The sequence below is a fragment of the Salvelinus alpinus genome, chromosome 10 (genome assembly GCF_045679555.1).
Source record: "Salvelinus alpinus chromosome 10, SLU_Salpinus.1, whole genome shotgun sequence".
In the NCBI taxonomy this organism is placed as follows: domain Eukaryota; kingdom Metazoa; phylum Chordata; class Actinopteri; order Salmoniformes; family Salmonidae; genus Salvelinus; species Salvelinus alpinus.
The window spans coordinates 34,920,649-34,946,748 of NC_092095.1; the positions used below are offsets into that span (position 1 = coordinate 34,920,649).

General features: G+C 42.6%; 1 protein-coding gene and 1 long non-coding RNA gene across 4 annotated transcripts in view; one reads left to right on the forward strand and one right to left on the reverse strand.

Annotated features, from left to right (window-relative positions):
* LOC139532001 (uncharacterized) overlaps positions 1–26,100 on the reverse strand; it is a 43,690-nt gene that overhangs the window by 3,162 nt on the left and 14,428 nt on the right. The window contains exon 5 of one of the 3 annotated variants that reach the window (XR_011666469.1): positions 24,278–24,930. The exons of the other annotated variants lie outside the window; for them this stretch is intronic. This is a non-coding gene — a long non-coding RNA (uncharacterized lncRNA). Of the gene's footprint in view, positions 1–24,277; positions 24,931–26,100 lie in introns of those variants that run through there. 3 annotated transcript variants of the gene reach the window in all.
* Positions 5,270–12,174, forward strand: ackr4b (atypical chemokine receptor 4b). The gene is made up of 2 exons (XM_071329082.1): positions 5,270–5,417; positions 10,522–12,174. The coding sequence occupies exon 2, from the start codon at positions 10,534–10,536 to the stop codon at positions 11,671–11,673; it is 1,140 nt and encodes a 379-aa protein (XP_071185183.1). The 5' UTR covers positions 5,270–5,417; positions 10,522–10,533; the 3' UTR covers positions 11,674–12,174.

Consider the following 26,100-nt stretch of genomic DNA (forward strand, 5'->3'; position numbering starts at 1 on the left):
TGTATATTAAAATAAGCTGCCGGCATAGAGAAATGAGGGAGCAGCACTTCAGCTGAACAACACATCTGAGAGACATGGAGATGGGACTGAGGTGTGGTGCTACTGATGCTGAGCCAGAGTTGAACTTGGTACTATCCCTCAGACTTTGTACAGCTGCGATAGCCCACAACCATTATGAATCTCACTCCATCCACGAGGATGCACGGTGCTTTGTTGTTGTCTTGTGAGGTTAAGCAGCCACACTGACAAGCACCGCCCACCGCATCAATTTACTTTTAGCAAGCGGTGGCTAAAGTTAGCGCTTTCTTTCATTCCGTTTCTCTGATGCCAAGGTGGTTGACGGCTGGGAGGCAGACACTGCTGTCAGAGGAGAAGAGAGCAGAGCAGGACAGGAGAGAGGGCAGCTGTAGTGGTATAGGGAGATGGCAAGCTCTGAATCTTAATAAAGCCAGAGACTTACAGGAAGAAGGGAGAGGTGAAACGTCCGTTATGGCTATGAAATATTAAGTTGAAGAGCTGGTGTGTGATGAGCTACCGGGTACAAAATGGCCACTGTGGCATCACCTAGGTGGGCGCTACAGATGGGTAGAGGGTGAAGTGAGTAGACCAAACCACCTTACAAAGCTGGGTTTGATTACAGCCTGCACTCTGTCCCAGGACTAATTGAGCCTGATGGAAAATTCCTTCCTTCCTTCCTTCCTTCCTTCCTTCCTTCCTTCCTTCCTTCCTTCCTTCCTTCCTTCCTTCCTTCCTTCCTTCCTTCCTTCCTTCCTTCCTTCCTTCCTTCCTTCCTTCCTTCCTTCCTTCCTTCCTTCCTTCCTTCCTTCCTTCCTTCCCCTCTCCCTCTCCCTCTCCCTCTCATTTTCCCTTCCACTTTCTCTTCAGTCCTGCGGTTACCAACAGGAGCTAGGTGTGGAAGAGTCTTTCAGTTGTGCTGCTGTAGCAACCAAAATCTGAGAGACTTACCATCTGGTAATGTCTGAAAACAAGGGTGGGGTTGATACATCCAGTTAACTGATGATAATGTTGCTATAAACTTCCCCCATCTCACGCCAGCTGGCTTATCATAGTAAACACGGTAGTGGAAATGACAGACTATTCATCAAGAACATCTAAGACAAACATTTTTTTAATGTATTGGAAGAAAAGTATATCACCAAAGGTTACTAGGCGGTGGCGCTGGATTTTGCTGTGCACTGTTTAGGCAACACACCTAGGCAGAGACGATTCATATTTTCCATTAACTGGGCGGAGGGAGAAAGGGAGAGCTAGGAACCTGCCTCTACTTTCCAGAGAGGAGAAGGAGAAACAGACCACCTGGAGGAGAACAAGGTCTGAACCCTGGTAAGGGACACATGGTCTAATTCTCAAACAGCACACTATTACCTATATAGGCTAGTGCACTACTTTTGACCAGGGCCTATAGGACTCTGATCAAAAGTAGTGCACTATACTGGGAATAGGGTGCCATGGAGAAATTGGGAAAATGTGAACTGTGGGGAGGTTAGAATTTATATCCTTCTAACTTGCTGTCTTGCTCTCTCTCTCTCTTTCATGTGCAAATCCTGGCCACATCTTAGCCTTGCAGTTAACTGTGGATCGCTGAAATACAAAGACAGACAGCATTCTACACATCATCATCTTCAATGACTGAAAGAGAACCGTATGTCAACTGCTCTGCTAAAACAATATAGACCTCACAGCCACACCAAGGTCTCTGAGCCACAGAACCTTTTCCTCTGCCAAGTTCAACCCCCCCCCCCCCCCCCCCCCAAACACAGGTGCCAGGAACACATTATTTTTCATTCACGGCTAAATCTCAGACTGGACATAAATGGAGAGCTGTAGGCCAGCGGAGGCTGGTTGGCAGGGGGAGAGGAGTGCGTATTGAATTTGGAAAGTCATAAATGGCAGTTTGAATACCACAGAGTGGGTGGTGTTTTAGAGAGGCAGACCCACTGGGCACAGACGTCAGTACAAAGTACATTCCACGTTGGTTTAACGTCATTTCGTTGATTCAGCCAGTGTGTGCCCAGTGGCGATAAATCACTTGGAGGTCTTAGTTGGAGGGAAAAAAGGCACGTACTCACGCACACACACTTCTGTATAGAGCCTTCTCAACAGGACTTAAACGTATCAAATTATACCCCAATTAGACGAGTGACTTGCTTCTAACTACACAGGACCCAGGGGTTTGGACCCAGAATACAAATGACAAACAACAAACAAAGTATTATTTCTCAGTCTATTAGACTTTTATCCCAGCAGGAGAATGTCTGAGAAGAGTCCAGACAGACAGAAACAGTGTGGAACATAAGTAATCCAAATGAATGCTCAAACTATTTCCCATGAATAGCACCTGGAGGAACAGTCAGAAAGATTAAAACAATAAACTCCTCCACCTCTCTCACTCTTAGAAAAAGGGTTCCAAAAGGGTTATTTGGCTGTCTACATAGGATAACCTTTATTGGTTCCAGGTAGAACCCTTTTTGGTTCAAGGTAGTGGAACCCGATTGGCTTCCATGTCAAACCCTCTGTAGAAAGGCTTCTATATGGAACCCAAAAGGGTTCTACCTGGAACCAAAAATGGTTCTACCTGGAATCAAAAATGGTTCTTCAAATGGTTCTCCTATGGGGACAGCCGAAGAACCCTTTTAAGGTTCTAGATAGCACCTTTCTTTTTTGCTAAGAGTGTATAGGAGTGGCCCTAAACCAACAGAGATGGTTTATTCTCAGCTTGGGCTGTCTGGACTCTGGACATATTATTAACCAGGAAGATAACCTTTTCACACTCTCAGAATATACAACCTTGATTATTTGAGTATGGTGGACTGGACACGCACGCTCAATGCACACACACACACTTAGTGGCCCTTCTGCAGAGGGTGGATGGAGCTATTGACAGACAGATAAAGTAAAAATATGTCCCAAATGCCATCCTATTCTCTATTTAGTGCACTGCTTTTAACCAGGGTAACCAAGCAGTGAAATATATAGGGAAAAGGGTGCCATTTGGGACACATCCTATAAGTAATCCCAGCTGAAACCACATCAGTCCAGTACATGCTATATTTGAAACTTTTCAGTTTCCCCCCTTGATCCTTTGTCTTGTTTCTCTTACAAACGACACAAACTCTCCTACCATGGTTTAGCTGGTGTGAGTGTGTTATTGATAGTGAAGATATGTTGCATGCTAATTATGGCAGAGTACATATGGCTTCACTGTTCTATTATTACAGTGAAGTCAATAGAAACACTGATGAGATGAAAAACAGCCACTAGAGGGAGATATCTATCCTTCCTCATACAGTGAATGATGAAATAACTAAGTATGGTGTAGTGTGAAGGTGCCCCTAGATGCTGATCTTGGGTCAGTTTTGCATTTCCCCCAACAATGGTTAAGGTTAGGATTGTTTGAGGGGACGCTGATCCTAGATCTGTACCTAGGGGAAACCTCAGCTCAGGGGGCCGATAAAACGAGTACAAACAAAATAGACGGTATTATAAGTATAATGCTGTGTAATGTATAATGGTAAATGTAACATTACTGTGTGGCTCTGACCAGGAAAACTCCAGACCGTATGTAGCCTATAACTAGGACCTGGAGTTTTTCCTGGTCAGATCACATGGTTAGGAAAAACTTGGGGCCAAAACAATATGGAAATGTCTCAGGAGTGGAGTGGGATGGGGGTCGACTCTGGAACGCAGAGGTCCAAGAGAGCCCCTAGGGCGAGGGAGGCGAGGGGATGAGAGGTGACCCAAAGCCTGGTTTCCTGTTTAAGGTCTTGCTCTGGTGACCTTCCCCTATACCCGGTGAATGATGTGGAGTCACCGACATATGGACACCAGATTACCATTACAAAATACTTTCCCCCCTAATCATATTGAGCATGTACATTCCGTTCTGCTGCTGACGTTATAGCGAATTTATTTTAAATGCATCCAGCTTACACTTTGAAATGGAGCAATTGTTGTGGCAAAATGAATAGTCAGGTGTGTACTGAACAAAAAAGTGTGCTATTCCCAACAGACAAGAGCATGAGACTCCATCAGCTTGAGAAACTTCAACTTGAGAATATGCCTGGAATGGCAAAAGTACACACACACACACACACACACACACACACGCACACGCATCATAAAAATTCCCCTGTGCTAGACAGATACTTTACAAGATTTTACAATTTAGTGAGAGCATAAAAGTGTAACGATGTACATACACAAACACACACCTGGTCACTGCCCAATCCTGAGGTTTTTCTAGGAAAGCCTGTTTTCCCAGGGGAAACCTGGGGTTTCATGATGTGTGTGTGACACTTATATAAATGATTTATATGAGCAAGGTTAGAGGAGAGCAGAGGGTGAGCCCTGGTGGCAAGTCCTAAACAAGTCCTTACATGCTCACACAGCACCCAGAATTAAAACAAACATCAACAGAACGTCACCAGGGAGAAGGAGGAGTGTTTTGAAGCCCATTTTCTCAAATTATCTTTGCAACGGGCAGAAAGCAATTAGCTAATCACAACACCTCGATAAACAGAGCGTGGTGGTCTTTAACAGCCGAACTCAAACAAATCCCAGAGGTTCAGCTGATACGAATTCGTGGCATTTTAAGATGTTTGTCGCTTCTCTTTTCATCTCAGATTTGACAGACGTCCTGTGAAGAGAGGAGAGCTGCCCACAGGTAATTAGCTCTCCTGTTAATAAAGAGCCATTTTATATCCCAAAAAGAAAACATTTATATATACAAAAGACCTTCAAATGTAAATTGATAATTGTCATATAATTTAAAAATCGGCAATTATACCTCTAAACATACCTTCGCATGGTGTGTGTCACTGCTGCTACACAGATGTCATAACATCTGGAGACTGACACATGTCAGTACTGAGGTCAAAATACCACTCTTCTCAATGATGGTGTATACACACGCACACCAGGAGACCACAGCCCTTTCGTACTGATTTCTTATCTAACACTGAAGGGTGAGCCTTTAGCTTTCTCTCTCACACACACACACACACACACACACACACACACACACACACACACCACAGGAGACCACAGCCCTTTCGTATTTCTTATCTAACACTAAAGGGTGAGCCTTTAGCTTACACACACACACACACACACACACACACACACACACACACACACACACACACACACACACACACACACACACACACACACACACACACACACACACACACACACACACACACACACACAGAGAGAGAGAGGTGTTTCCAGACTGTGTTGGGTCATTGTAGGGAATAGAGGTGGAGCAATATAGTTAAAAAATGGGCTGAGACAAACTAAGAGTAGCACCATACTTGTTTAGAAATCGCCATACCACTGGATGTCTCCTCTGTCAACATTTCCACATCTCCCACATCCACACGAAGACACCAAGGGTAAGACTCGATTGGCTCCTCTACTGACAGTTTCATTGTCAAAATTGAAAGTTGAAACAAATCCTTTCAAATTGAATTACTTGAAAGTTGTTCAAAGTATTTATAGCCTATGTGAGGATAAACATAATCCTACGTCTGTTTCCTTGTTCCCTCAATTGCCTAGCTTTTACCGTTTAGGATTCTAGTGAGGGGAGTGACATTTCTAGAAAGACAATGACTCATGCGTTCAGTAGTTCCAATTGTCTGAACAGTGATTGTAAGGACTTTTAAAGTTCAAAGTCCTCTGTGTTTACGATTTTAGCCTAACCTGATAATTATGCTGAAGTAAGAATGACTAACATACTGTATATACTATATGAAGTGACAAGACATAATGCACATTGCACATAATGTCAGTACAATTTTCTCAGCTTCTCTGTCTCCTATTTTCTCTGAAATGTTGGTATATTCAGTCTGGCAGAACATCGGCGCTAAAGAAATGTGTTATTGATGGTTCTCTCATCATTTATTTCTCATAGCTCAATATCTCGTAGTTAACGAGAGATGGAATACGAAATATGTGTTTTTGGCCTTAAATCTCTGATAGAGATCTCACTCAGTAAAACAGCTGGGGAAACTTCAGCTGAATATTTGAGATATTGGAGATATTTGGACATGAGACAAGATGTTGTGTAGGAACACCGACAGCTTCTCATCTCTGTCTCTCGCTAGCAGCACGTCGTTGGATAACCTCATAGACCTGGAAGCTATCCTAAAAACCTACCGTACGTTATTGAACTGAGGCGGCAAAGACAGAGAAGCATCACCTGTAGTAATTATCTGTTGAACGTTAAAGCGCCTGTCATACCAAACACATGTGATACACACTTTCTCTTAGAAACAACGATGGGCTTTTTGCCCAGTTATCAGAGAATCATTCACAGATCCACACAAGTGACGATCATTTGAAGTCATACACTTACCCCACATTGAACCCAAACAGAGTTTCTGGTATTTCCTGGCAGGGTCAGCACAATGAGTCAGTCTGAATAAGGAACAGCAGAGTCATGATGGAGTTCTCTCTCTAGGCATGTCCTTACCAACTGTGATAACACACAAATGCACACGTGCACCCACACACACACACACACACACACACACACAGGTGTATGGATCTAATCTTCAGAGCTCTACTGTCACACTATCTACATATTTACATCTGCAGTAAGGGAATGAAAACACCTTGATAAGCGTCTCGGAAAATCTATTCTAACATCTCAAGACTATCAATCAAATCAATCAATCAATCAATCAATCAAATGTATTTATAAAGCCCTTGTACATCAGCCAATGTCACAAAGTGCCTTAAAGAAACCCAGCCTAAAACCCCAAACAGCAAGCAATGCAGATGTAGAAGCACGGTGGCTAAGAAAGAAACTCCCTAGAAAGGCAGGAACCTAGGAAGAAACCAAGAGAGGAACCAGGCTCTGAGGGGTGGCCAATCCTCTTCTGGCTGTGCCGAGTTGAGATCAGAGGTGGGAAAAGTACTCAATTGTCATACTTGAGTAAAAGTAAAGATACCTCAATATAAAATGACTCAGTAAGATACTAGAGTAAAAGTCTAAAAGTATCAGATTTTACTTAAGTACTTACTTAGATTTGACTTAAGTACTTAAGTACAGTGGTGGAAAAAGTACTCATTTGTCATACTTGAGTAAAAGTAAAAGTAAAAAGTAAAGGTAAATGCTATACATCAAACTCCTTATATTCAGCAAACCAGACTGCACAATTTCCTTTTTGATAACTTTTTTTGACAGCCAGGGGCACACTCCAACACTCAGACGTAATTTAGAAAGGAAGCCTTTATATTTAGTGAGTCCACCAGATCAGAGGCAGTAAGGATGACCAGGGATGTTCTCTTGATACGTGTGTGAATTGGACCATTTTCCTGTCCTGAGCATTCAAATTGTAACTAGTACTTTTGGGTGTCAAGGAAAATGTATGGAGTAAAAAGTACATACTTTTCTTTAGGAATGTAGTGAAGTAAAAGTAGTCAAAAATATAAATAGTAAAGAACAGATACCGCAAAATACTACTTAAGTAAAAAAACTTCAAAGTACTACCTAAGTACTTTACACCACTGGTTGAGATATGACTGCACAGAACATTGTGGGGCAGTTTCCCCACACACAGATTAAGCCTAGTCCTGAACTAAAAAGAATGGACGATGGAGAACCTCCATTGAAAGTTTTTATTAGTCCAGGGCTTGGCTCAATCTGTGTCTGGGAAAGATTTTTCAGGGATAGTCACTTTCTCCAGAGGGAAAGGAAAATTGTTGTGTTGGGCGTACTGGTGTGCAAGCGGTTCCAACTGACAGGTTTTGTGAGAGAAATCAAGTGAGATATTCCTAACGAGAGGGAGCTTCTTGTTCACAGTAGAGCTGGCTGATATGGACAAAAATCCATATGGCGATAAATTGCCTGAATTGATGCGGTAACAATAAATAGAAGTTAATAACATTAATGTGCCCCACAGTTTTTTTTATTATCATTTAAACTACTACTAGTATTTTGAGGGTTGTAGCCATCAATTGTCCCATTAACAAATCACCCATATTAGCGAACTTATTTCATTTCAAACTTCACATTTCTCTAGCATAGACTACTTATCATAATGAACGATATCAGCAAAATGACTGCGCTAAGTGATCGGTATGGTCGGTGTCGTTCATTTTCGGTTATCGCTTCAGCTCTAGTTCACACGCGCGTAACTGTATGCATATACGCTCGCACACACCCACTCCTCACCCTGTCAAGCATTGGCTACAAAATTCTACACACAACATCCGAACAACCCCTACGGGTCAGAAAGAGGGACAGAAAGCAGTGAGGAGGGGGGGGGGGATAATAGGAACAGATAGTTGTTGACAACTTGGATCGTCATGCTGTTATTGGCTGTACGTGCAATACAACTTTCAGATGGATGGCCATTCTCTACTTCATATTATTTGGGAACAGCATGGTCCTTAAGGGGTTGTCTGTCTGGGCACATCCTCACACACTGTGATCTGTGATAACACACACCACACACGCGCCCACACACACACACAAAAGCACACGCACTGGTGTATGGATCTAATCTTCAGAGCTCTACTGTCACGCTATCTACATCTGCAGTAAGGGAATGCAATCACCTTGAGAAATCTCTCTCTGGCTTCTACTAGAGCATAACTAAACATCTGGCCCATCCACACCATCAGCCTGATAAGTACTGAGCTTACACACTGGTTCAAAGATAGAATAGATTTTCAGAGACGAGCTAACATCTCAAGACTAAACAGATATGAATGTACAGAACATTGTGGGGCAGTTTCCCAGACACAGATTAAGCCTAGTCCTGAACTAAAAAAGAATGGATGATGGAAAACCTCAATCCAGGGCTAGGCTCAATCTGTGTCTGGGAAACTGCCCAGAGTGTTTCAAGAAAGATTAATCTGATTTTTCAGGGATAGTCACCTTTTCCAGAGGGAAAGGAATATTGTTGTGTTGGGCGTACTGGTGTGCAAGCAGTTCCAACTGAAAGGTTTTGTGAGAGAAATCAAGTGAGATATTCCTAACGAGAGGGAGCTTATTGTTCACAGTAGAGCTGGCTGATATGGACAAAAATCCATATCGCGATACATTTCCTGAATTTATGCGATAACGATGAATAGAAGATTGTAACATTAATGTGCCCCACAGTCTTTTGTATTATCCCGAGTGGCGCAGCGGCTTAAGGCACTGCGTCTCAGTGCTAGAGGCGTCACTACAGACCCTGGTTCGATTCCAGGCTGTATCACAACCGGCTGTGATTGTGAGTCCCATAGGGCGGCACACAAGTCGTTAGGGTTTGGGCAGGGTAGGCCGTCATTGTAAATAATAATTTGTTCTTAACTGACTTGCCTAGTTAAAAAAATTACCTAGGCAAGTCAGTTAAGAACAAATTATTATTTACAATGACGGCCTACCAGGGAACAGTGGGTTAACTGCCTCGTTCAGGGGTAACAACAGAATGTGACCTTGTCAGCTCGGGGATTCGATCCAGCAACCTTTCAGTTACTGGCCCAATGCTCTAACCACTAGGCTACCTGCCACCCCATAAACAATAAATAATATACACTACTGATCAAAAGTTTTAGAACACCTACTCATATTTTCTACATTGTAGAATAATAGTGAAGACATCAAAACTATGAAATAACACATTATGGAATCATGTAGTTACCAACAAAGTGTTAAACAAATCTTCAAATAGCCACCCTTTGTCTTGATGACAGCTTTGCACACTCTTGGCATTCTCTCAACCAGCTTCACCTGGAATGCTTTTCCAACAGTCTTGAAGGAGTTCCCACATATGCTTTTCCGTCACCCTGCAGTCCGACTCATCCCAAACCATCTCAATTTGAAAATAGTAAAAATAAAGAAAAACCCTTGAATGAGTAGGTGTTCTAAAACTTTTGATCAGTAGTGTATATATTTTTTAATTGGCCCATTAACAAATCACCCATATTAGCGAACTTATTTAATTTCAAAATTCACATTTCTCTACTATAGGCTACTTATCATAATGAACGATATCGGCAAAATGCCTGCGATAAGTCATCGGTACGGTCGGTGTCGCTTCAGCTCTATTTCACACGCACGTAACGGTATGCATATACGCACACACCCACTCCTCACCCTGTCAAGCATTGGCTGCAAATTCTACACACAACATCCAAACAACCCCTACGGGTCAAAAAGGGGGACAAAAAGCAGTGAGGAGGGGGGGGATAATAGGAACAGATAGTTGTTGACAACTTGGATCGCCATGCTGTTATTGGCTGTAAGTGCATTACAACTTTCAGATGGATGGCCATTCTCTAGCTCTCTCCTAAGACGCATTCTGATAAAATACATATTTGATACATTCTGTCCAAATTATGTGAAAGAGAATAATCATTTCATCTAACAAGTCCTGTCTAGAACAGAAAAAAAGTGATCTTGTCAACAGATCTCTTTTAAGTTAACACAATGCAGCAGCATAGACTAAACTGACTTGACGTCATTCGTAACATACCATGTTCCTTTATTCCCTTACTTCTCAGAGAACAGAGAGGATGGAGATGGATGAAGAGGACTACAACTTTGGGAACACCAGCTCCAACGACAGTGACGACTACGACGACTACCACTCGGTGTGCGACAAAGCCGAGGTGCGTTCCTTCGGCCGTCTCTTCCTGCCCGTGGTCTATGCCTTGGCCCTGGTGGTGGGCGTGGCGGGCAACACCTTAGTCGTGGTGGTGTACGCGTTGCCGCGGCGACTGCGGACGCTGACGGACGTGTGCATCCTGAATCTCGCTGTGGCTGATTTACTCCTCCTCTTCACGCTGCCCTTCTGGGCGGCTGATGCCGTGCACGGCTGGCGGATCGACGTGGCCGCCTGCAAGCTCACCTCCTTCCTCTACACCACCAACTTCAGCTGCGGTATGCTGCTGCTAGCCTGTGTTAGTGTGGACCGATATCGGGCACTGGCACACAATGCTGGAGGCCGGGCTGGGAGTGGCCCGCGGGCCAGGAGACAATGGATATTAGTGTGTGCCGTTGTGTGGACCACAGCTATTTGCTTGGGCCTGCCTGACATGGTGTTCTTCACGGTGAAGAACACATCCCACGGGCTGGCTTGCACAGCCATCTACCCCAGCAGCATGGCCCGATCGGCCAAGGCTGCCTTGGAGCTGCTGGAGGTGCTGCTGAGCTTCCTGCTGCCTTTCCTGGTAATGGTGGTGTGTTACTGCTGGGTGGCCCGGGCGCTGGTTAGGGTCGGAGCCGGGGTGCGCAGGGAGAAGAGGTGGCGGGCCCTGCGGGTGCTGCTGACCGTGGTGGGGGTGTTCCTGTTCACCCAGCTGCCCTACAACCTGGTGAAGCTGTGGCGGACGCTGGACGTCATCTACGGCCTGGTGACCGACTGTGACCTCAGTAAAGGTCTGGACCAGGCTCTCCAGGTGACGGAGAGCCTGGCGCTCACACACTGCTGCATCAACCCAATGCTCTACACCTTCATAGGCTCCTCCTTCAGAGGATACGTCCTCAGGGTCGCCAAGAGCCTAGGGCAGCGCCTCGGGGGGAGAATGCGCGGTGGTCGCCACGGCAACGAGGAGCCGGCGGTGGAGATCTCGCTCAATACACACAATTCCGCTGGGCACACACACTCACACTCTGTCTCGGAGGACGAGGACACCAGCACCTTCACCATCTAACATGTCTAAAAACTCAGAAGTCTTATCATGGTAACCAAAAAGGGCTACTGCGCAAACACTTCTACTGGATTTTCTAGGGGCAATCTAGGATTCAATCAGCAACAAAGCAGTCCATCAAGCGTATATTTTGGGGTTCTGATTCGGTAAGACAGTTGAATTAAGCTCATGAGGCATTTATAAGTTAGATTCTTCATGAATAATTGGCTATCATCAATTTTCAAGGTCCAAAAATGAATGTGTACCAATCACAGATCGCCCCTTAAGCAGTTGCTCTATACCAGTATTACTAGAAGCCTGTGCTATACATAAATAACTGTTAAGTAACTTGATATCTAGATGAATGTCTGTATTTGTATAGTTGAATAATGTATTATTTAGTATCTAGTCAATCTTTAGTATTGCATAAGCTTTTGTAAATAAAACAAGTTGTTTTTATGTAACCACCCCCCATTATTATTTCCTGTATATGACATCCATCTGAAATAAATCTCAAAATCAGAAGGAATGGCTCTCTCAAGCTCATGCTCTTACAACTCTCATCATATCCTATTCAATCTCACACAGCACATGGCGCCTACAGATCAGAAGCATCTGATTCCAATGTATTCTGTGGCTTTGAGAGAAAAGAAAGCAGGCAGTCTGATTGAGCAGCGGGTTGCCAGGGAGAAAAGCCAGAGAGCTCCGCAAAACAAAGAGTGAGAAGTCGACAGGGAGAGGAGAGAGAGGGCTTCCATCCGGCCACCACACAGGCAGGAAGACACTACAGGCAGGAAGACACTACACAACCAGCGGGGATCTGTTGAGGTTGCATCGCAAATGGAACCCTATTCCCTACATAGTGCACTACTTTCTTTTACCAGAGCCCTATGGGGTGCCATTTGGGACGCATCCCCATGAAGGGGATTCCAGCATTTAAATGACCCTGCCTGTCCTCTCATGTTCCTTCCGTTTAAATAAGCTGGACTTAAAAAGTGCAACAGGGGTTTGATGTTGAGTGCAATCCATAGAACAGTGGTGAACCATTTCAGTATGGCCATTTATCCTCTTCCTTTAAAACTCATCTTCAAAAGAGGACTTTTATCTTAAACTCTTTGAAATCGATCGTACACATCACATCGCATTGAAGTCCTTTGACAAAATGAATGGCGAATATAAAACGAAATTAAACGAGCTAAATGTATGCCATGAATAACAAAAATCGGGCCCCCAAAGGCATAGTGAGATGCATTGTGTGGTAGAGAGAGTTAAACAGTGTCTCAATGAAAAGCTTTTTCCACAGGAATGAGTCACTCAGAGGATCGTCTTAAAGTGGAAAAAATTCCCCAGAACTGGAGCCACCATAGATAGGCCATAGATCTTAAAAATCCTAGCTAATGTCCTCAGTGTTTACCTCCTATTCTCTTACAGAACCTTTTAGTCATATCCTCTCCTCTGTAATGACTGGGTATGTGCCCCAAATGGCACTCTATTCCCTATATAGTGCACTACTTTTAAACAGGGCCCTGGTCAAAAGTAGTGCACTATATAAGGAATAGGGTGCCATTTGGGATGCACAAATGTTGGGATTGGTGGGTAAACACATCAGTTAAGTGTGTGGTTGGTTGTGGAGGGATAAACTCAGGACAAAAGAGTGAATCACAGTCTCTTCACACAGCAATACCCTCAACTCCTCCACTGTCTCCCAAATCACTTAGAATGACCGATTGGTTGCTGAGGGGAATGGGAAGTGAATGGTGCATCAGTGTAATCAGCTTCAGACTTTAAATGTGAGGCACAAGACGAGGCTATACATTTGGGTCTTTAACCTGAAAGCTGGCTAGAGACTAGATGATTTTTGGCCTGTCTGCAGGCTCCCGACGAGCACTTTTGACAACAATGCCGAAGGTCAGCCTGATTATCGAATCACTCTACCGAGGTAGTGTCGTTAGGTGTAAGCCTCATACCGAGAACCCGCTCGGTGCGATTTGGCTTGGCTGACTAGTTAAATGTGATAGGTTCTCCGATATTAAGATGAAACGATTAAGGGCGTGTCAGGTGAGCAAGAGTTGCAGACTACACCCTAAACCGTCAAGTGTGTGGTTAGAGCTACACCTGTGTGTAGGTAAACAGACTTGTCTATAAATGTACCTATCTATACTATACGCATCTACAATGTTTATTCCACACTAAGATCAACTTCTCCTTTAACTTGATCTCTTTCTTCATCCATCTCGTCGTCCTTCGTTGTTCTACTCGTTCCCACTCTCTTATTCTGTCGTTACTGCTTTCTACTTTGCTATCTACTGTCATGTTCCCTACTCTATACATCTCATGGAGAGGCCTAAAAGTACAATACAAGCCAGGATAAGAGCACAATAGTTGAGCTCTGAAGCAAAACCAGGCTGTTGAGTGGCATTAAAGTATCGTTTCCTAAGCAGAGCTTCCAAACGGCAAAGAGCTCAACCAACCAAACACAGTTCAGCCTGGATTTGAATACATGTCCAGGCTTACATGGAGTCGGGAGCCCAGACGGTGTACATCTCAGATAAAGTCTGCTCCCAAAGTCATCCAGATAGAGTATTGTGATTGGAAGACGTGTGTGTGGTCACCGTAGCCTCCAGATAAGAGGCTCACCATGGGTCTGGGAGTAAATTACCCCACCCCTGGGACTGTGTTATGGCTAAAAGCTCCATCGCTGCACACACACACACACACACACACACACACACACACACACACACACACACACACACACACACACACACACACACACACACACACACACACACACACACACACACACACACACACACACACACACACACACACACACACACTTCTAATGACACTGTGGCTGTCATGATACACAAGAGAGAAAACAAACATCTCATGTGGGAACATCCTGTCGATTACTCAAATCAAAAACAGCAGAGAAACTGAGGACTGTTCCACCCCCCCACCCCACATCTTCTATGCAAGTGGGAGGAATATAAATGCAGGGATTATCTGTAAATGGTAGGCCTATATCTGGACATTATTATGATGCAAATTTAATATTGAATCATGTTACAGGAACAAGTGGTCACACACTCTATACTGCATAGGCTCGTAATAATTGAATGGGTAAAAAAGAAAGTCACTATTCTGTTAGTCAGCACCTCTCCCATTATTTTGGCTACCATGGCTAGAAGAAGAGATCTCAATCACTTTGAAAGAGGGGTCTCAAAGGAGCATAGGGGGTTTAAAGGGTGTGTGTGTGTGTGTGTGTGTGTTTGTGTCTCAGTCACCAGATCTCAACTCAATTGAACACTATTGAGAGATTCTGGAGCGGTGCCTGAGACAGCGTTTTCCTCCACCATCAACAAAACACCAAATTATGGAATTTCTTGTGGAAGAATGGTGTCGCATCCCTACAATAGCGTTCCAGACACTTGTAGAATCGGTGCCTTCAGAAAGTATTCACACCCCTTTACTTTCCCCCCACATTTTGTTGTGTTAAAAATTGGGATTAAAATGGATTTGTCTTCTTTTTTCCCAACAATCTACACAAAATACTCTGTAATGTTTAAACATTGATGACAAATAAATTAGGACAATAGGTTATTGTCCTGCTGAATGGCGAATTTGTCTCCCAGTGTCTGTTGGAAAACAGAATGAACCAAGTTTTCCTCTAGGATTTTGCTTGTGCTTAACTCTATTCTGTTTATTTTTATCAACAACAAAACTCCTTAGTCCTTGCTGATGACAAGCATACCCATTACATGATGCAGCCACTACCATCCTTGAAAATACAGTGCATTCGGAAAGTATTCAGACCCCTTCCCTTTTTCCAAATTTTGTTACGTTACAGCCTCATTAAAAAATTTATTAAATAAAAACAAATCAATCTACACACAATACCCCATAAAACAGAAATACCTTACGTACATAAGTATTCAGACCCTTTGCTATGAGAATTGAAATTGAGCTCAGGTACATCCTGTTTCCATTGATCATCCTTGAGATGTTTCTACAACTTGATTGGAGTCCACCTGTGGTTAATTAAATTGATTGGACATTATTTGGAAAGGCACACACACACACCTGTCTACATAAAATCCCACAGTTGACAGTGCATGTCAGTGCAAAAACCAAGCCATGAGGTTGAAGGAAATGTTTGTAGATGTCCGAGACAGGATTGTGTCGAGGCACAGATCTGGGGAAGGGTACCAAAACATTTCTGCAGCTTTGAAGGTCCCCAAGAACACAGTGGCCTCTACCATTCTTAAATGGAAGAAGTTTGGAACCACCAAGACTCTTCCTAGAGCTGGCCGCCCGGAGAAGGGCCTTGCTCAGGGAGGTGACCGAGAAGCCGATAGTTACTCTGACAGAGCTCCAGAGTTCCTCTGTGGAGATGGGAGAACCTTCCAGAAGGACGTCCATCTCTGCAGCACTCCACCAATCAGGCCTTTAAGGTAGAGTAGCCAGATGGAAGCCACTCCTCAGTAAAAGGCACATGACAGCCCACTTGGAGTTTGCCAAAAGGCACCAAAAGGACTCTCAGACCATGAAAACCTGCTCCAGAACGCTATGGACCTCAGACTGGGGCGAAGGTTCACCTTCCAACAGGACAATGACCCTAAGCACACAGCCAAGACAACGCAGGAGTGGCTTCGGGACAAGTCTCTGAATGTCCTTGAGTGGCCCAGCCAGAGCCCGGACTTAAACCCGACCGAAAATCTCTGGAGAGACATGAAAATAGCTGTGCAGCAACACTCTCCATCCAACCTGACAGAGCTTGAGAGGATCTGCAGAAAATAATGGGAGAAACTCCCCAAATACAGGTGTGCCAAGCTTGTAGCGTCATACCGAAGAAGACTTGAGGCTAATCACTACCAAAGTTACTTCAAAGTACTGAGCAAAGGGGATGAATACTTATGCAAATGTTATATTTCAGTTTTTTATTTTTAATACATTGGCAAAAATGTCCAGAAACCTGTTTTTTACCTTGTCATTATGGGGTATTGTGTGTAGATTGATGAGGAAAAAAACGATTTAATCCATTTTAGAATAAGGCTGTAACGTAACAACATTTTGAAAAAGTCAAGGGGTCTGAATACTTTCCGAAAGCACTGTATGAAGAGTGGCACTCAGTGATGTGTTGTTTTGGATTTGCCCCAAACATAATGCTTTGTATTCAGGACATAAAGTTAATTTCTTTGACACATTTTTTGCAGTATTAGTTTAGTGCCTTACTGCAAACCGTCTTTTCACTCTGTCATTTAGGTTAGTATTGTGGACTACAATGTTGTTGATCCATCCTCAGTTTTCTCCTATGACAGCCATTAAACTCTGTAAATGTTTTAAAATCACCATTGGCCTCATGGTGAAATCCCTTAGCGGTTTCCTTCCTCTCCGGCAATAAAGTCGGGAAGGACGCCTGTATCTTTGTTGTGACTGGGTGTATCGATACACCATCCAAAGCATAATTAATAACTTCACCATGCTCAAAGGGTTATTCAGTGTCTGCTTTTTTATTTTTACCCATCTACCAATAGGTGCCCTTTTTGAGGCAATGGAAAACTCCCTGGTCTTTATGGAATCTGTGCTTGAAATTCACTCCACAACTGAGGGACCTTACAGACCATGTTGTGTGTGGGGTAGTCATTAAAAAATCGTGTTAACTACCATTATTACACACAGAGTGAGTCAATGCAACTTATTACGTGACTCGTTAAGCAGATTTGTATTCCTGAACGTATTTTAGCTTGCCATAACAAAGGGGTTGATTACTTATTGACTCAAGACGAGTGACGGTTGGTGACGTTTAAGATAAGGGAGGACAATCTTTTTTTAATGAGCATGGCCTTATTTCTATTACAGCACATTGGATGACTGTCATTCATATTCCATTCACCCAGCTCAATGTAACATCAATAGGTTTGGGCTACTACATGACACTCACATTTTCCCTATACCCATCATGAGGTTGCTACAACCTAGCCACTAAATTAAAGTTTACAAAGTAGGTGCACAGGTCGAGAGTAAAATTCCAGTAATCAAGGTGACAGACAGTGACACATTCAATAGTGCCTTGCACACTCTTGCCTGCATCTAGCTGATATAGGGTGTAATAATTAGACCAGTTGCAAACAAGAGTTTCTATTGGACAAATTCAGGTATGTTTATCCCTGTTTCGTTCCGTTTGCTTCCATTTAAGAAACCTTTTTTTCAACAGAATCGGCAGAATGAATACACCCCTGATTACACGCACACAGTTCACTTTCATAGCAGCCACATATAAACAGCATGAACATTTTGCTTGTTGTGTAATTCCTTCTTGCATCTATGCACTCTCCTCCTCTCACCTTTCTAAGCCAAACCTTCATATCATAACCACTAACCGCTACGCACAGCTTACATCAGGGTCCCCCATCTGGCAGCATGCGGGCTGAATTCGGCCCGGGGGTAGTTTTATTTGTCCCCCCAAGTTCTGAGCATTTTCATTGTTGGTCATAAAAGACTGTAAAAACACCATGAAATCAGCTCCAAGTGATTTAAATTTTGGAAATCTGTTCCCAAGTATTCTCACGCAAACACGTGATTGTATAGAAATGTAAGCAATGTTATGTTTTGGTCAAATATTATATCTACAGTTGAAGTCGGAAGTTTACATACACCTTAGCCAAATACATTTAAACTCAGTTTTTCACAATTCCTCACATTTAATCCTAGTAAAAATTCCCTGTCTTTGGTCAGTTAGGATCACCACTTTATTTTAAGAATGTGAAATGTCAGAATAATAGTAGAGAGAATGATTTATTTCAGCTTTCATTTCTTTCATCACATTCCCAGTGGGTCAGAAGTTAACATTCACTCAATTAGTATTTGGTAGCATTGCCTTTAAATTGGTTAACTTGGGTCAAACGTTTCAGGTAGCCTTCCACAAGCTTCCCACAATAAGTTGGGTGAATTTTGTCCCATTCCTCCTGACAGAGCTGTTGTAACTGAGTCAGGTTTGTAGGCCTCCATGCTCGCACACACTTTTTCAGTTCTGCCCACAAATTTTCTATAGGATTGAGTTTTTGTGTGATAGCCACTCAAATACATTAACTTTGTTGTCCTTAAGCCATTTTGCCACAACTTTGGAAGTATGCTTGGGGTCATTGTCCATTTGGAAGACCCATTTGCAACCAAGCTTTAACTTCCTGACTGATGTCTTGAGATGTTGCTTCAATATATCCACATCATTTTCCTGCCTCATGATGCCATCTATTATGTGAAGTGCACCAGTCCCTCCTGCAGCAAAGCCCCCCCACAACATGATGCTGCCACCCCTGTGCTTCACGGTTGGGATGGTGTTCTTCGGCTTGCAAGCCTCCCCCTTTTTCCTCCAAACATAACGATGGTCATTATAGCCAAACAGTTCTATTTTTGTTTCATCAGACCAGAGGACATTTCTCAAAAAGTACAATCTTTGTCCCCATGTGCAGTTGCAAACCGTAGTCAGGCTTTTTTATGCCGGTTTTGGAGCAGTAGCTTCTTCCTTGTTGAGCGGCCTTTCACGTTATGTCGATATAGGACTTGTTTTACTGTGGTTATAGATACTTTTGTACGTGTTTCCTGCAGCATCTTCACAAGGTCCTTTGCTGTTGTTCTGGGATTGATTTGCACTTTTCGCACTAAAGTACATTCATCTCTAGAAGACAGAACGCGTCTCCTTCCTGAGTGGTATGACGGCTGCGTGGTCCCATGGTGTTAATACTTGCGTAATATGTTTGTACAGATGAATGTGGTACCTTCACGCGTTTGGAATTTGCTCCCAAGGATAAACCAGACTTGTGGAGGTCTACAATTGTTTTTCTGAGGTCTTGGCTGATTTCTTTAGATTTTCCCATGATGTCAAGCAAAGAGGCACTTGAGTTTGGAGGTAGGCTTTAAAATATATCCACAGGTACTCAAACTATGTCAATTAGCATATCAGAAGCTTCTAAAGCCATGACATAATTTTCATGGAATTTTCCAAGCTGTTTAAAGGCACAGTCAACTTAAGTGTATGTAAACTTCTGATCCACTGGAATTGTGATACAATGAATTAAGTGAAATAATCTGTCTGTAAACAATTGTGGGAAAAATTACTTATGTCATGCACAAAGTAGATGTCCTAACCGACTTGCCAAAACTATAGTTTGTTAACAAGAAATTTGTGTAGTGGTTGAAAAACTAGTTTTAATGACTCCAACATAAGTGTAGGTAAACTTCCAACTTCAACTGTATTTGGGACTCTTGGGGTCAAAAAGCAGTATACAAAAATTATTTGTAATCATGTTCCGGCCTCCCGACCATCCGCTCAATAAATAATTGTCCTGCGGCTGAATCTAGATGATGATCCCTGGCCTACATTATTGTCAGCATATTAGCTAATGTCATAGTCAACATAGCTACTATAACTAACGCCTTAGTAAACCCACTACAATCATGCAGTACAGAATACATTCAGCAAGCAGTTTAGCAGTTACACCGGGCCAAGGTGGCAATAAATTAATAAAACCAAAAGCTTACCTTGACTTGGAAGAGTTCCAGTGTTGGATAGCCACAGCCAGCTAGCTAACATAGCATCCCTCTCTGCTTGAGCCAGGTGTTTGATTAGGCTAAACTTGCTAGCTGCATTTGCTAGCTAAGTGAAAAATTTACTAAATATAGCTATCTCTCTCTCCCTCTTGTTTCTTCATTTTTAAAGAAATGAATTTGTTCAAAACTATTCAACTATTGTCTTTCTATTTCTTTGAGTCAACTACTCACCACAGTTTATGCACTGCAGTGATAGCTATCTGTAGCTTATGCTTTCAGTACTAGATTCATTCTCTGATCGATTGGGTGGAAAACATGTTAGTTCATGCTGCAAGAGCTCTGATATGTTGGAGGATGTCCCCCGGAAGTTGTCATAATTACTGTGTAAATCTTTTGAAAGGGGGTGAGAACCATGATCCTCCTAGGTTTTGTATTGAAGTCAATGTACCCAGAGGATGGAAACTAGCTGTCCTCCGGCTACACCAGTGCTGTTTAGGCTACTGTAGACCTTTATTGCAAAACAGTGTGTTTTAATCAATTATTTGGTGACGTGAATATATTTATGTATAGTTTTATCTAAAAAGGACCACTTTAAGACACATTATGGTGTTTCCTTTATTTTGGCAGTTATCTGTACTTCTCAGGAACAACACTAACAATACAGTAATGAGGAAAGTAGTTACTGAAGAAAATCTCCTTGCAAAACAAATTTGGACTTCCACTTCCCAGAATCATATCATTGGCAATCACAGCGTCTGAAGCCGATGACTCATATAGTCATGTGCTGGCAGGGTATGAGTGTCATCATGTGATTGTAAATGATATGCCTAAACCAAGTGAATACGTGTCAACTGCCACTTCTACACATGACTTGGGTCTAATCCTGAATGCTGAGTGCATAAAAGCATATTCCAGCAGGTGTCTATTCCACAAGTTACCACCGGCTGAATCTATGATGTTAAAATGCCTTTCTCCGTTCCATCTGACTGTGCAATCCACTGTCTCATCAGCCCAGCAATTTATAAACTTGATCACCACTATAAAAAGCATCTAGACATTATCTCACATTTCTTTTAGACTAACATTTAGTTTTCAACAGCCCTGCTGTCTGTCTCTCTGACATTTGCAACATTGTTTCAATATTCAAATTAGATCTCTAGCTGTCCTATAGTAATGAATGTGTTGGGAGTTGGGACGAGACAGACAGCGTTTCTCAACCAGTCATGAATCAGCTGGCATCATTTTTATGGATATATGCAAAGAAAATGTTGATTGAAAAAAAGTCAAACAAAATGAAGCTCAGCTAGTTTGCAGTCTTTCCAGCTTCAGTTTGAAGTGACTGTGTTAGCTGTGTTGTTGGCTAGCTCCTCTGAACAACAGTGTCCTGACGAGAGAGCACATTTTCTATGCTTGGTGAACTCTCGCCTCATTATTTCATTGTTATGGATGTATCCAAATAAATGTCACTAGAAAACAGCTTAAACAAATGCAAATGCAGCTACTTTAATGTTATTCTGTCTGCACTTTTTGACGTGACTATAAGTTAGCCGCAGTTGGCTAGCTAGCAGGCAAGGGATAAGAACGTTGCCAGACAGTATGGCAATGGAACATTTGTGTAAAGTATACCCACTTATATTCTAATACAGAAATTACACTCTTGGTAAGCGATTGGGATCTCTTAAATCACCCATTTTTTATTTATTTGACCTTTATTTAAGTAGGCAAATCAGTTAAGGACAAATTCTTATTTACAATGACGGCCTACCCCGGCCAAACCCTAACCTGGACGACGCTGTGCTAATTGTGCGCGCCCTATACGAATCCCAATCACGGCCGGTTGTGATACAGCCTGATGCTTCTAGCACTGAGATGCAGTGCCTTAGAGCGCTGTGCCAAATGGGAGCCCAAAATTACTAATTGCATAATATTCCTCCTCTGATTGACCGCCAAAGCTGGAAATCCCATAAAGCTGGAAAACCACTAGTTTCCAGAATAATTATGTATTTGTTATACATTCAGACCACTACCCTTCCGTCCTTGGATTTAGAAACCCCTTACATACACAGTCATTTTGATGTTGTCGGCTTGTGAGGCATTCCATAATGCCTGTATTCCAAATGGCACCTTATTCCCGATATAATATAGTGCACTACTTTTCAGTAGGGCCAATAGGGCTCTGGTCAAAAGTAGTGCACTATCTACGGACTAGGGTGCCATTTTGGAATGCACTGCCATTTGGGACGCAAGCAGTGTTTCACAGTCTGATACACACCAGATATGAATGACTAAATAGATCATTTGGGGAGACTATATTGTTTCTGCCATTAGAAGCAACCGGAAAACAAGGCAAGGTTGAGTGATAAAATGCACAGAATGTACTGATGAATCACAGATATGTGGGCAACACAATAATATAAAATGTAATTTAGCAGACCCTTTTATCTAAAGCGACTTACAGTAGTGCATGCATTCATTTACATATGGGTGGCCCCAGCAGGAATTGAACCCACGATGCAGTGTAACGGTGGTCCTCCTCCTCTTCAACCGAAAAGGAGGAGTATTGAGGGAACCAAGGCGCAGCGGGTTGTGAACACATAATATTTATTAAAGACAAGACGAAAACACGAACTACACTATAAACTAACAAAACAACAAACGGAGTAGACAGACCTGAACGACGAACTTACATTAAACACGAGAACGCACGAACAGGGAAAATAGCCTACACATAAAATGACGATGTACAACACAAACCGAACAGTCCCGTATGGTGCGACAAACACTGACACAGGAGACAACCACCCACAACTAACACAGTGAAACAACCTACCTAAATATGACTCTTAATTAGAGGAACGCAAAACACCTGCCTCTAATTAAGAGCCATACCAGGCAACCCTAAACCAACATAGAAACACACAACATAGAATGCCCACCCAAACTCACGTCCTGACCAACTAACACATACAACAAACTAACAGAAATAGGTCAGGAACGTGACATGCAGACGATGTGCTCTATGAAAAGGAGCCACACAGGACCATAAATATTAAACTCCTCTCAGATTGAATTATTGAAAGACAACATACGCTAGGTTTAGACAGTCTTGAAAGGGTTAAGGATAAATTCCGTGCCGATACGGAATACAACAGGCCAATGTTCAATGCCATGTAGAAATGTTGTTATGAAAAAGGCCTCAAACCACATTTTGTGAGTCAAGGAACATCTGGAATGTCCTAAATCGGACAGTGACTGAGAACGTCTGTTAGCAACATCTACAGGCATGCATACACAAACACAACAAAAGTTATGGGGTGACAGGGAAAAGGGAAGTCCAAAAATAAATGAAACTTATTTGATCTACCTAACGTTTTACAACAGGTTAGTTTTTTTCCTTCAATACACTGAAGCAGCAATTCGATGTTGATGTTTCTCTGTTGTCACACCACAATGACAACTGCAACCCACAGGGCTATTAGGGTGAACGTATTACCGCCACACCGGCAGTCTGGAGTGACCGCAGTCAAATTCCATATTTAACTAGGTAAGTCAGTTAAGAACAAATGATTAGTTATTCTATGAACAAATGATTAGTGCTTCTATTCCGGCCAAATCCGGACGACGCTGTTCAATTGTGCACCACCCTATGGGACTCCCAATCACGGTCGGTTGTGATCCAGCCTGGAATCGAACCAGGGTGTCTATAGTGACGCCTCGAGCACTGAGATGCAGTGCCACTCTTTTGGCTTCTCCAAAACTGAGCTGATGCCACTGATGGTCATTAGTAGCTTACCAAACTTGCTATCGGCCAGTCGCTAATCACCGGCGCTCAGCGCTCTATTGTCCCTCTAATCACGCTGACAGCCCTGGCATTCAGAGTGTGAGCACAATAGGATTACCTGTTGCGCAGCGAGAGCCAGCTCCTCATAGATAGTTCATCCATGGAATGAAAGTGTTTCTATAAACCGACGTTGCGCTACATTTCTATAGGCTATGCTATGCAATTTCGTGAGAAAACAGAGTTTTGAAGGACTCTATCAAATTGAGGAAGATCTCTTCAGCCTTCTATAGGCTAGGCCTACTATATTTATTTCTCAACTTTCCTAATATTAGGCACCTTCTTTCGCTTTACAATAGGAGTGGCTGAAATGAACGGCGGGAAAAACGTCCTCCGTTCGCTATTCAAGTGCATACGGATGACATTATAATGGCCCATTCTAAATCAAAATTAATTTCACACATACTGTATTTAAGTATATGCAGACAAGATGACATTGTGAATAGTTTGATGGGTGAGAATAGTATCACTTGTGAATGATGTCAAGCGTGTGCAGTCTAAGGCAAGAAACAGTGCATTTTTTTGTTGTTGCGACTTTTAAATCATAGTCACATGCTTTATGTAGCCTAGCCCTCAGACCTATATTGTTCTGATAAGATTTGTATCACAACTAAAGTGGCCAAATAACTCCAAACGTAGCCGTTTAGGCCCCTGGAACACAGAGAGCCCATAGCCTACAGAGCCTAGTGTAACGTGCATTCTTATAAACCCAGTCATGGCCTAACATAAGGACGACTCAGAATATGCTATTCTGTTCTTCTGAAATAGGCTACATTCTCTTCATATAAATAATGGATTTATTGTGATGGTGTAGGCTATATTAGATGGATTTATTAGACTTGTAGATGTTCCAAGGTCCTCATCAGTGGCTTGTAGGCAATCCGTGGAAACTGGAGATGCACAACAACAACAAAAAACAGGCAGTTATTTGGATGACAATCACCAGGTGACTAAAAGTCATGACCGCAACAGCCCGTAAATCTCATGTTATCCAATTCAAAATGAAACTGAATACAACAAACATTAGGTAATGAGTGGAAATACTGCCCGTGAGTCACGGGTGTCCGTAACTTTGTCAAAGATCCCCAAAAGAAACCCTCTAAAACCACAAACGATATACAAATTGTGCCTTCCTGTATTATACTTATGCAAACATCTTTATTCTATTCTACTGAGCAATTTACTTTATGTTCATATTCTTATCTTTTATTATTTCTAATTGTTGTTGCATTGTCGAGAAGGAACCTGCAACTAAGCATTTTGATGGACGATGTATACCATGCGTATCCCGTACATACGACGAATAAAACTTGAAACTGAGTCAATGTATGAAATAAACAAGTATTTAAACACAGTCACGCTGTCTTTAAAGGGCATTTTTAAGTTCACGAGACTCAATGTTTAGCATGGTCCCGTCGGTGTTTGCCTGTTCTATGACTCATGTGGGCTCAGAGGGTGTTCCCACTCTGATTTAACTCAAGTCTGTTTGGGTAGCTCGATGAAAATAAGCCCTGCTTTGGGTAGTAGTTGCTCTCAGGCTCTTAGAGCATTGTTGAAATGGCACGGAAGGAGTCACAGTTTACTTTACAGGCCTTTCAGATTTTTCCACCCATGCAACGTAGAGAGAGAGAGAGAGAGAGAGAGAGAGAGAGAGAGAGAGAGAGAGAGATAAAGTGAGCGCTTCAAGCTGGGAGACATTTAATTAGACTTTTCCCCCCTTCTCATTAGTGACTCATTTAAGCGTGTTAATGGTCTATTTTGGTATAAGTGAATCGATAGGCTTTCCTGCTTTCCCAGTCTCCTGCTGGAGTTATAAATCAAAACATAATTAAAAACAAGGTGGAGTAAGTTAGTGAAATAAACATGTAGGTTTACGCACCACTGCTCGCCACCACTTCCTGCCGTGGATGATGTAATGGTCTTGGTCCCTCTGAAGGGTACACGCCATGTTATTGTTATATTGGAAGTTTGCTGTATGCAACAGGGAGGGGCAATTGAATGCAATTTATATTGTTAAAACATTTCTAGGCTGTCTATCTATGGGTAACAGGGTTGACATG

Bases quoted from the DNA above. Each gene is read 5' to 3' on its own strand.
- ackr4b (XM_071329082.1), top strand. From the start codon at position 10,534: ATGGAGATGGATGAAGAGGACTACAACTTTGGGAACACCAGCTCCAAC.